General features: G+C 37.0%; 1 protein-coding gene across 8 annotated transcripts in view; it reads left to right on the forward strand.

The window, feature by feature from the left end:
- Positions 1–2,971: 2,971 nt before the first annotated feature.
- Positions 2,972–13,262, forward strand: part of LOC135466455 (MAP kinase-activating death domain protein-like) — a 56,836-nt gene continuing 46,545 nt past the window's right edge. For 7 of the 8 annotated variants that reach the window (XR_010444116.1, XM_064743929.1, XM_064743932.1 and 4 more), the window contains exons 1-4: positions 2,972–3,084; positions 4,505–5,481; positions 6,918–7,059; positions 7,512–7,670. Coding sequence is in view for 7 of the 8 variants with exons in the window: in XM_064743929.1 (XP_064599999.1) it covers positions 4,853–5,481; positions 6,918–7,059; positions 7,512–7,670 (930 nt within the window). In the remaining variant the exon portion in view is untranslated. Of the gene's footprint in view, positions 3,085–4,430; positions 5,482–6,917; positions 7,060–7,511; positions 7,671–13,262 lie in introns of those variants that run through there. The other variant, XM_064743930.1, reaches the window with a different exon arrangement.

A 13,262-nucleotide genomic window follows, 5' to 3' on the forward strand; every position in this document is an offset into this window, starting at 1 on the left:
TTTTGCTGCTGTACGTTTAACAGAATAATTAGCTGCATTAACAGAATATATTCTAGTATCACTCCGACAACTGACTTTCTGTTAAATTTAACAGATTGTTTACGTCCTAGCATTACTAGGTTTCCTCGAAAATTCCCCGAGCAAGACTTGGATTGCACAAATATCTCATAAATCAGAGTGAAAACTAAGTAAATATATATATATATATATTTACTGTCTGGCCTTGAAAAGGTCCTTTTAACAATCACTGGTATTTTCTTGACTGCATCAGTCATGTTGGACAAGCTGTGCAATATGTTATTAACCACCAGAATTTCTCTGAAGCAGTGTACATAGACAAAACGGCCTGTTAACATAACCCGAAGCCCCAACTGACCTTAAAGCGCTATATGTTTCAGCCCAGTAACTGGTGGTAAAAGGGTTGGCGAAGTCGCGTCCTAAAATTTAGCCATCATCGTATTTAGTTGCTACATCTATAAGGTACCAAAGCCTTGCTATCAGATGGTAAAGGCGCTCGCTTGCTGCCACTATTAAGTCCTTAACCAATCAGATGAGGCTTTCATTGTAGTGTAATTGTCTGGACATATTATACAGTTTGAAATTTTGGAATAGATCGTCTCTGTGTGGAGAGGAAAACGCGATATTTCATTCCTGTCTGCGGAATTGGACAGGAACATGTATGGTGGTACAGCAAATTTGACATAAATCTTAGAGTAAACGCAGATCTTTATCCTCCATTAATATTTGCGTGGACAAAGAGCATTTCATAAGTAATTCCTGGTAGTGTCTGAGGACTGATATAAAACGGTATGGAGATGGCGTATATGTCCGGTGGGGCCCTCGAGCAATTTTGATTTGTCAGACACTTGTAACAGCTCGATAACACGCAATGTGTAAAAGTACAAGTATAAAACAGTTTTGCACAATTTGCACTTGTTTTTGGTTATCGTTTTTGGTTGAACCTTTCAATGATTGAAGTTGTACATTACAGTTTTACATGTTATGGTTTTTTCGCACCCTTTAAGATTTTTAACTGAAACGTGTATAATATTATGGTATAAAACAAGTTTGGTGATTATTTTTGAATTTATTTTCATTTTAGGCTGTTTTTTTAATTCAACTTTGCTCGTTGAATTTCACATAATATTTAAACACACTATAGAAACATTTTCGCACTCTTTTGGTTATCATGTAAAATAATTCACCGCGTTATAGTAGGCATATGCACACATCTTTATGACATTGCTTGTAAGTTCCAACATTTTCTATATATAGTATTCCCAGAGAACTGACAGGGGACTAGATATTGCTCACTAACACTTCCAGAACGTTTTTTTTGTTAAGACGTGATCCTTGACTCTTATACAAAATAGAACAGGGTACATCAGATTCTCACTGACATATACAAAGTATTGTCTTGGACCTTTGAGTGAAGTATGATAGAGAAGATGAAACTTGCACTCAAAACTAAATTTAGATACGTTTACAATAATTACAGCCTGCAGTAGGCTTCCGGTTAAAAATATATATAACAAAATATAGAAAGCCTGCTTTATCCAGAAAATTCCTTTAGGCCAATACTTGTTTATTCATTTTGTGCTACATATACACGCTATGCTGAAGGGATACCGTCACAATGTCCGTCTGTCTGTCCGTCCATGCAGACAATGTGAACATGTATTCAGGATAGAAGTCCTGAATATCAGTTCACATGCAGACCGATTTTTACATCCATAAAACTGAACATCACCGTACAAAAGAAAAGTACAAGAGTATGGCGATAAACAACAATCAACTAAATAGAAAAATGAAAAAATGTATGAAGAAAGAAAAATAGGGTACACCGATGGTGCAATATTTTGTCTTCTGTTATGTGCGCGTGTACCAGTTTAAGAGTTATAACGCAGGCCTGTGTATAGAGTGAAAGTGGTTTTTATGTATACCCTGAAGACACATTGTCACGTTCTTTGGTCGATCGCTTGCGTGAGTAGTCTATATTGTGTAATTTGTTGGCCTGCATGCTTTTGGCACATACATGTGAAATACATAAATAACAATTTACAATTTCCGTTCATTGATTGCTTGTTAATACTTGGTTACACCTGGCACATGACCGTTCCACATAAACCTCGAAGAACAGAAGAACAGAAAAACAATATACGTCTGGTGATTTCACCAAAATGGTAATCAACATCATGATGTGACCTCATGGTATTAATAAAGGGCCTGTAAATTAATATTCATCCTCTGTGGTATAACAAAATATATAACTGTGTCTTCTATTTTGTGTATGAAACTGTGTCAAGATGCATCCTTGGATGGTCGTACGTATTCAGATATACTAAACCCCCTCTAGCCTGGGGTTGGGGGCAGCCTGTAGCTAGAATACAGGTTGACTGGATAGACATGACAAGTACATTTACACTTCAGAAATAAATACGTACGGTTATGTATCTACTATGTATCTTTATTAGCGTTTTGAAAGTTGCCTGATTGACTCCAAGATCTTCAATCCTGCAGTATATAACAGCGCGTTCAAGTTTTACTTATATGTGGATGTAAGATTTAATCAGTGGCAGATCCAGAGGCATCTCTCTCGGAGGGGCGGGGATGTCTAGCGAAACGTCTATCGTACAGTAGGTGGGAGAAGGCCTATAGAATTTTATTCTCTTTCTTTTAATAGCGTGGGGGTAGGGGTGTCCCCTCCACCTCCCCACCACCCCCAACCCCATTGAATCCGCAACTGGATGTTATTTTGTTCGCGCTTGTAAACATGTTAATTTATTGATTATAAGCCTAAATAGGCCTATTGCGTGACGTCAGGCCTATACATCGGTTTGGCTTTAAGTCATAGCTGAATTACGTACGTTTAGACACTACACTGTTTAGACTAAAGAGGTAAATATTCTTAAATCGTACTCACAACGCAGGAAGTTTTTGATATGCAGCCATGGCTAGACAGCTGATTTGCGCGGTTCATGCTGCGTGACGTCAGAAGCGTCAGAGGCGGAAATGACGTCAATAGCTGCTTAACATAGTTACTGGAATCGCCGACAGGGATGACTGCACAGGAAAGCTCTGCCGGTAAGTGGTGCATTTGTGAGGCTAAAAATACACTAAATTCGGTGCGAGTGGGGTTTGTCAGTTGTTCTGATGGCTGGAGAACACGTTGGGAGTACCTATCGTAACTGTAAGCAGGTGGTTGGTGAAATGTTCGAAGGGAATTCCTCGTTTTTCGCTGCATAGTGTGACAGACGGTTGTTTCGTACTGACAGGTTCGTGTTGCACACACAGTTGCACTTAATTCAGTGACGTTCAAGTCAAGTTTGCTAGACAACCTGCTGTTTATTTATTTGGTCACATGAAAGTGAATGCTTTTATTAGTTCTATAGTGTTTATTCAAGCCCTTGGCGTTATGGCGACAGGCAAATTGAAAACTGCGCGTAAGTCATTTACGTAGTGAAACTGAATTGACAGCTTAGGTTGTTGGCCGATAATACGACAGGCCATAGCACAGCGCTCTCCTAGTCAATTTCGGTACTGGCCAATCGATATCTTTCTCACAGACCAGCCTAAATTCGTTAGTATCGATTTTTCTCTGACGCATAGAGAGACATGTACAACCGTGTATAGGCCTACACGATAGAATAGGACTATCTTAATGCGTGGGCTGTGATAGCATCATCAGTGTAGGCCTTAGTACATTTGGAAACAGACGTGCATTTACTGAGCAATGCGAAGGTATGTGGTTGCACTTGTGATAGAATAATACTTAGGCAATAGAGAGTCATTACATTGGAAGAATAGGTATAGTAATAATTGCAATGTGGATAGATGTAATGGTTGATCATGTGTTGATATACAGGTTCCGTTTATGGAATTCTTGTAAAGGAATTTCATTCATTTGTTGATACATTCACTCTGCCTGTCCATTTTTGCCTCTGTGGTCAGGTGATAGTACAAACACTGGGCGAAACAACACTGTTATTAGGAAACCCTTTATTGGTAAATATGTGTTGAGAACTGTATTACTCATAAATCAATACATTATGTCTTTATTTCATCCATTGACTGTATCTGAAATTCCCTTAATGATTGCCAAATGGGAGAGACATTTTCTTTGTGGGGATCTTTAGTTAAGAAATGTAATAATTATTCATGCAGTTGATGAAAACTATTATCCACTTTCTAGTAGTCTAAATTGTAATATGTAATATGCATATAAAGACATATATCAGTAAAACTGAAGTGACTTTTTTATTTTTGTAGTGTATGCTAATTGTAAAATGTAGAATACCAGATTTCTTTGAATACTTTTAATTTCTCAAAGATCAAAGTAATACAAGTGTTTTACAATCATGTAAAAATCGTGATTTATTGGAACAATGAGTGAAAAAGAAAATGCTGAAACTTATATCATTTGTTAACTTGTATTTGTTAACCAAAATGTATGTGGTATATTTTGGATCTACTATACGTAAACCCATCCCCATGTTTGTTACAGACTTCAGCTCAATGATGTGATATTAAATCCTGATGCTGCTGGTTATTCTCCATGATGTCAGTATGAAGCCGATATCAGAGCCAGCTGAACTGCCAACAGAGCTTATAGACAGTTGCCCTTGGGAATGTCTTTGGTTGTACAGTGTGCCAGCATGCAATGGCTGACCCAAGAACAATGGGAGAACATTAGTGGCAGAGAACACCTGCACCAACACAGTTCAGTTGCAGTATATAGCATAGTTCCAGCGACATTTATGTTCTAGGCCCATGTTTGGTGTTATATGTGATCACATTAAGTTATCTTGTGAAGTTTTGCCTGTTTTATTGTAACAAACATTGTTGAATCAAAATGTGTACAATGCAACAAAAGTACATCTGCCCAAGGCTGCTGGACTATGTGGTGATTTGCGGCTCTCGGCACCCAAACAGAAACAACAATGTTGCTCAAACGCCAGAATTGTTGCGGCGTTATCCTGTGGAGGATCATAAGGACTTCCCCTTGCCCAACGATGTTGTGTTTTTCTGCCAACCCGAAGGATGCATCAATGTGGGTCCCAAACGGATGAGTCTGAGGGAGACCACTTCATTTGTTTTTACGTTGACTGAAAAGGATTCGGGGATTGTAAGATATGGTGTCTGTGTTAATTTTTTTCGTCCTTTTGAACGTAAAATCCACTCCAGTGAACGAGCGCGGCCAGAGCGTTTGGACCATTCTGGAAGCACATCCAGCGGTGATACCTCACTTAACATCCCCGGGAGTGAACAAGACGCTCCATATCCTCGCTCACCAAGAACTAAGCGTAAACTTAAGACTGCTTGTCGAGTGCGGAACAATACACTCACATCATTATGCATTATAAGCCATCATCCATTTTTCTCCACATTTAGGGAATGTCTGTTTATTCTGAGGCGACTTATTGAAGCCTGTCATGACAGAAGTTGTACAAAGCGAATAGGAGGATCCAAGGGCTCAACAAGGTTAGTATTTGACTCATCTTTTAAATTAATATGGCTAAATTGTGATTTGACTTGATTATTCTTTCTAGAAAGTTATCTTGTATATTACAAACTTTTAACATTGTTTTTTTTTGATGTACCAACACATTTAAGAGCTGCATGTACATTGATATATTGATATGTATGCGTTGACAAGTTTGGATTCTCATCACATGTTTATGTGTACTTGGCTCATTAAGATGTACTGTGAATTCCATGCCAGAAGGAAAAAACCTGCACACAGATAATGCACATATGCTTAAACGTTTCATTGAAGACCTTTGATCATGAAACATAAGTTAAATGAGTTGTAACTGGATAAAATGTTTTTGCACGTGTCCATTGTGCTAGTATGGGTATAGATCATGTGTGTGTTTGTGCTGGGTTGACTGTCTGAAGTGTTTACCAAGCCTCCAGCAACACGTATTAGAGCTAAACAGTGGCTGACATAGTCCACGGTTCAGCGAGAGTCCAGCCAGCCTGTTTCAATGCTGAGTGCAGATTTGAATCCTTAATTGGCACCCAGCAGCTATGCATACATAAATACCAGTAAATAAATGGACTGGAAACCACAGCTTGTGAATGACACTTCTCCAGACCTGCTCCATAGTTAATTTACGATGGTTGATGTACAGAACCTAAACAATGTACATGTGCACATATGCAGATGCTTGGATGAGGACCTGGAGATTTACATATACAGTAGATTGACTCATGCATATTTACTGTTGATCATACACTAAAAGCATTTTAAAACGGATGTTGTAATGCAAGAAATGAGCACACTCTTTTTACATACTGTTATGTAGGCCTACATGTACATTGTACCAATACTTACATACATGTCACTACGTATGTTTTGTAGATGTTTTCCATATGTGCAGGTACATGTAGATATATGCTTACCATTCTTTTCAAATTTTGACCTGCATGGGTACAATGTAAAATCTAATCAGGGGTGCTTGGTGCAGTACTCAAGCATGTCAGGGGGCAAGAATCCAATTTTTAGAGGAGAAATATAAATAGAGAAAGGGATAATGGGGGGTGGATGGCAGACATAGATGTATAAAACCATTGCTAGACATTCACATATGCTCACAAGGCTGTTGTACCTCTAACTGTGTCTTCTGTTCACCTAAAGCTGTCTGTTACACCTACATGTAAGAGCTTTCAGGGCCTTGGCAGCCCTTGAACCCTTGCCTTATGGGTTGAATGAATGGAACCCGCAATTTAATAAAGTCCTATTGATGACCAAGCTAATTTTGAAAATAACTAATAACATGGAGATAAAATATAATGAAGTATGGGGACTACAAATTTTTATGTATCACACTGAATCGACCCAAACTTGCATATGGGTGCAGTGCATTGCACTGAGTTACAGGTGTAACTAATAGGTTGTTTGTATGTTATTTCAGGGACACAGTATGGGGTGTGTTAACTGGCCAGGGATCAGACAGTACCCCAGGGCTCGTCATGCACGAAGTCCGTGAGATAGAAACATGGATTCTACGCCTCTTAAGCGCTCCGGTCCCAGTGCCCTCCAAAACCAGAGTTGAGGTGAGCTAGTAAGCCCCCTTAGTTCCCCACCCCGAACGATGAAGCACTCCACCCTAATTCTTCAAAGCTTCTGGATGTGGAATGGTGACTGAGTATAATTTATGCACTTTAAGAATCTTCATATCCTTATCAACAATTATATATGACTACAGAATATACAGATACATTGCATGTGTTGATCTGGCCAAATCCTTACCATATATTTGCTATATTGTGCACATGTATTCTGAAAATTTATATCCAAGTTGCAGAATTAAAAAAAAAAAGTAACATGTAAATGTTAGGGAATTTTACTATCAACACAGTAAGATATGGCCTAAAGACATGATGTCTGAATTGGATATATGAAGTGCAAATTATACTGACAAAAAATATAAATTTTCTGAAAAAAGTGATTATTTGGGTGGCAGAAAAATATAAATCTTATTTAACCATCATGTATATTCTTGCAGGTACAGGTTTTGCCACGAGACCTTCAGCCGCCGTTGTTGTTTGCATTACCGGATCACACAAGGTTTGGTCTGGTAGATTTCCCCCTTCACCTGCCCTTGGAGCTTCTTGGAGTTGACACCTGTCTCAAAGTACTCACCTGTATTATTCTAGAACATAAGGTAAGTTGATCACTGTGGTTTTTGTTACAAAATCTGCTGTGATATGGTTGATTCTGTACATTTGATATTGCCTGAAATCATTGCGTGCAAATAAAACATAAGCATTAAATTGAATTGTATGTATTGATCGTTGTATGATTGATCATATTAAATTGATTTATTTGAGCGTTTTAAGGAAGTAAAATCATTGTAGCTCATACATACATACATGCATGTTTGTTTTGATCAAAATTAGTATGTGTTGCTTATAGAAACACTTAGTTTTAAATAATTAATTTGTAGCATAGTCAACTGGTTAAAGGAGGGCGTCATTTTGATGTACAGTTTAATAGAAGTTCAGGAATTTCTCATGTGCCTGTGGTCAAACTATCCATGTGTTAAGATCAGAAAGCATAACGGTTCTACACAATTCCCATCTGAAGTCGGCTGTAACAGTATGTCTACATGTATCTCCATATATACTTTTCTGTGCATCTGACTGTGCAGCTAGTACTTCGCTGACTTCATGCATTCACAACTCCTGATAACTAGATTAATTATTCATGGCTTGCTGGTGGTAATGTGAGAATAAGCAGCATTACAAGGTTTGGAGTGTGATATTACATATATTGGCCATTCAATGTTTGTCAGATTGCAATCTGTCATTCTCAAGGTACGCTGGTGTGTGATGTATAGTGCAAGCCTTGAGGTCTGGAGTGTTTGTTCCATGTGTATAAAAAAAATGTCTTCCATGGATTTACTGTTTTCTGTCAAATTTCAGTATGTGGTATGCTGGTTGTCTTTATTCCATCAAATGAAATAATATTGAATTAGAGCAGATATTAAGAAATGATGAAATAGACCAACTAATTTATATATGGAGTATATTCCAGGACTTGTAGTAATGTTTAAAGCCTGTGAACACATATTTTACTGTTCCCACACAAAACATTGGCATATACACCCACCTGTAATTGTGCGATACATTTCCTGTTTTTAAAACATGGTGCAGGTGCTAATAGTGGCTCAGCAGGATAATTAACGTTCTGTCCTCTGCGTGGGGATAAATGCCATATACTAGAATACCAGATCTCTTGGGATTTTAGAGACTATTTTGTAAAAGAGATGTATAATTTGACATTTAAAAAATGCTACTCACATCATACATGGAACTACGGTGAAAACCTTAAATTTGGCGAAAAAAGAGCATTTTTGGAAGCAGTTATACTGTATGTCATTAGATATTATTTTTGGCTGTAGAACTTTGGATATCATCCTACATTTTAAACAAATGTCAAAACACCATTCTGAAGCAAGATAAACAGAACTCTTGGAATCAGGTGAAATTAGCCGCTTAACCATAGATAGAATTTTAGGTCATATAGGTGGATGATTGCAGGACTGCATATACATGTATGATGGTGTTCTGGAATCTTCATCCATATATATGTTGAGTTTAAAGGGACGGATAATTCTGGTGGTGCAGGGAATGTACATGGGATGATGACCTTAATTGTTTGCTTTTGATTTTTTTGAAATAAATTTAAATATTAAAAGACATGTACATGCATGCTGGTCTTTTTGTAAATTTACCCCAATTTAATCTTGGTGCTGAATGTACATGTACATGGAGATGTGACCCTGGACATTTCTGTATTAACAATGCATCTAATCAAAAGATACATGTAGCTGTTGGTGGGCAGGCTCACTAGCTGTTGCACACGGAGTAGAGTGAAGATAGCTTTGATATTTATCATGCTACAACAGCAGAAGCAGCAGCAGCATTTGTGCAGTAATTTGCCATCCATAATTGATGTGTAACATAAATAATTTCATCATGTGCAGAAGTTTAGGTTTAATGTATTCAAGCAGCACTCCAGACAATTGTTAATGCTTGTAATATACATGCACATTATATAAAGGGTTATCATATATTTCAGTAAATATATATGGTACTGATGATGCCGTATGTGTTGGAAAAGAAAAAAACACGTGTCTTCCATCTATATGGCATGGAAATCTACCTCACACATGGGAAAGTTTGTTAGTTACTTGCCAAAGGTCACAGGCTTATCTTGGGTACAGCAGTTACCATCCATCAAATCCGTCATGCATGTACATCATATGCTGAGATATCATTATAGATAAAAAGGCAGAAAAAACAACAGCAGAAAACTTTCATTTGGATGTTAGGTATTTTGTGCCTGACCTTTCTCAGCTTAAATTTAGACTGTTTATGTCATTGAAATTTTACAGCTAATTTTACGGGAAGTCTGGATTTTCACATTATCTAAAATGATCAAAACTGTTAAATAATTTTACCAGTAAGGAAGAAATTTCAGGTGATATTTTGTTTTATAGATTCTCTTCCCTTGATTGTAATGGAAATAAACACAGAAATGTTGGTAAGATCTATTCATGACTTTAGTGAGTGTATGAACAATATATTTTATACTGGATCTCATGTAAACATGCCTTAAAGGTGTTAATCTCAAATGTAGATTTCATGTGACCTTTTGATTCATTTGTGGAGCCCATTTTTATCCAAAATTTGTGTTTTTGACTGTAGTTTCTTATGGACATTATCTGAAAAAAAAGTGTTAAAACTCTCTATGGCATTGTTTTTGACGCATAATGTAGCTGTAGCAGCACATTCCTGTGTAAAACTGCTATTCTGCTGTGCTGAGAATTGCATGTTAATAATTTATAACCAGAAAACAAATATTCACGGCCGGATGACATTAACTCTCTTATTATATCAGGCCTTCTGTATTAATACTTCATTTAATTCACTATGAAATTATTTTCCAATAAATGTTGACAGCATTCTAGTATATTTTCTCTTATCTAAATCTTATTTAATGCTGCTGTTATAAATAGTAGATAAAATCAGTGTTCGTCGTTCATTTATTTCAGTTTATTTCAACTATCAACTTGCTCACGTGTACATTGTGACAGATGTTAATTTAGCAGGATAAGGTCATATTTTCAGTAGGCAAACACTTGAAACAATTTTTTGGTAAATATGACACTGCTAGTTTACCATGCTTGTTTTTTCTGTACAAAAGTGAATTTCCCAAAATAATCTCTTTTGCGAACTCATTTATAAAACACAGCATAAAAATACTTCAGCGAAACAGATTTTTTACTGTTTATTAACATTTCTGAATGCAGCAACCTTTCTGGAAAGAAACACAGCCATTTCTTTACATAATTTCTTTGATTTTTTACAAGGTCCTTCTGGATTTTAAAATGAGGCCTTGCTCATGGTTGTTATACTTGATCTGTACACCCAGCAATTAAATTTTATCTGAATTAACATTAACGTGAAATATAGCTAACTTGCAGAACCTTTTACCTAAAATATAAAACACCAGAACACAAAAGATTTGAAATATGTGTTATGAACTTGTGTGTGTGACTCTGTGTGATGTATTATCGCAATATTCCTTCACACAATGCTTTCTTCAGCATTTTTTTGTCACTTACAGCACCCTGATTATGATCTCAGCAAATGGTTCTTCATGTGTCATGGTAGGCTGTTCTGTGAATCCATTTGGAATTTTAACACTGATAATGATGTTTCCTGTAGAGAGCTCACTCTTTCTTTTGTCTGGTCGTTGGTCACCTTATGACTTTATAGATCCTGCATAAACTGTGAAGATGGTTCCAGTAGACTGCAATACCACTCCATGTATCACATAAAATCATCTTTTGAATTTGGTGCCAAATTTTGCGGAATATATATGTACTAATGGAATAATAGAATCTCTGTCACAGCTGTCCAGCACATCCTTACAATGACATTAGAAGTAGCATATACATGTAGGTTACTGCATTGTTTTTTTTTTTAAATAATGCATATTCTTAGTTACTGCATTAATATCTAAGTATGTACTACTTGTATTTGATTTTAAGGATTCCTTTTTTTTTTTATGCAAATGACAGTGGTTCCAGCAGTTTCTGTCCAATGTCTGCCCATGCATGTCAACCTTGCAACTGTCATTTAAGTGAAATTTTTCTGACCATTATGATCTAGAACTGAATCAAAATAAATATACGAACCCATGACTGAAAAAAGTGGGAATCAATGTCAAGATATACATGTATGTTTATGTATAGTTGATGCGTGAAGTCAGAATGGAAGGTTGTATTTCTTCAGCATTTGTTCGCAGTCCAGGTGTTGCGTGTGTGAAAAGGGCCATCTCGCCTGATTATGGAATTGCATTAGCGAGGCCACAAATGAGATTACCAGGTTCTAATACGTATTAGCTACCATGGACTTGCTGGACAGGTATAAATTTCAATCAGTGTACAAGGGAAAGCCCATTATTGACCCAACAAAGGGCACGTTAGCAGCAGCAGTGATAGCCACATGAACAAACACCTGTGATTCGACATTTAGGCTAAAAGGCTGCCTGTTACAGCTGATAGTTTTGGTCCTGTCTGTTTTAATCTTACCACTTATGTATTATTATTGTTATGCACATCTACCAATGGCCTCTCATAAATATGTAATCATGTACATGGATGTCAGTGTAAGAACCTCTCACACAGGTCTACATGCACATATAGATAATTTTATCAAATGGTCATGCATTACTTGGCATGTGGTGAACTTTGAACATGATTAGTTTTTCAGGTGAGAGTATCTAATGGAATCAACTGCCTTGTGCAACATCTTGACAGATTATATAATGTTGTGGAGCCCTTAGCTATGATAAGACTTTGTTCTTACTTTCCAAATGAAGCCACTGAACAACGTTGTTATTATGACCAGCAAATGACCAGTTTCTAATGTTATGCACTGGATTCTGTACCTAAAATTGGCCCGAATGACTTACATTGAACTACTCATATGATAAACTTGGCTTCAGCCGTCAGGTGAGCAATTAACTCATGTCAAAATCTGTTTGCTTATGCTGGCTTTCATTGGCGAAATGTTTGTAACTACCATTCCTGGCTCAAGTTGTAATAAACCAAAACATGAAACAGAGACTAATAAACCTAATCAGATAGCACTGGATTTTATCCCAGAAGGATTTCTTGTTTTTCCAGTTCCTGAAATATTGATGTAACAGCGGGAAATGATAAGTGAGAAAAAAAAAAGATTGATTGTCAAGTTCCAGAACGAAAATGGATTCCATACATGGACTGTTGAAATGTGTGTGGTTTTCAGGCCTACACATCAGTTGTTGCATAATTCTGCTCTTGTGCGTGGAGCAGTTGATGCATGAAGATGCTAAGTTTGTACATATTTTCCTTTGACCTATACTCATCGGTCATATACATGTATGTAATTATACTCCTTATGATGGAAGCTTGCAACAGCTGTGGTGCCTGCCACAATTGGGATTGATGGAGAAATAAGAAGAACATTATTATGTGAATTTCATTGGCTAATGTTGTCCAGTACACGTGAGAAATATTAAAAGTGTTTTCACCATTATGTTCTGAGAGCTTCCTGAATTTGTATGAGAAATATCAGTAACATATGAGCTGACGGATCACTGGAATGCGAAGAGCACGTGTATTCTACAACATGTTCTAGGGAGAGTGCATGTTTCACGTTGTCACGTTGTCACATTGTCGCAAGCAAAAATGCCTTTTAGG

This window comes from Liolophura sinensis, chromosome 6 (assembly GCF_032854445.1).
Source record: "Liolophura sinensis isolate JHLJ2023 chromosome 6, CUHK_Ljap_v2, whole genome shotgun sequence".
NCBI classification, from domain to species: Eukaryota; Metazoa; Mollusca; class Polyplacophora; order Chitonida; family Chitonidae; genus Liolophura; species Liolophura sinensis.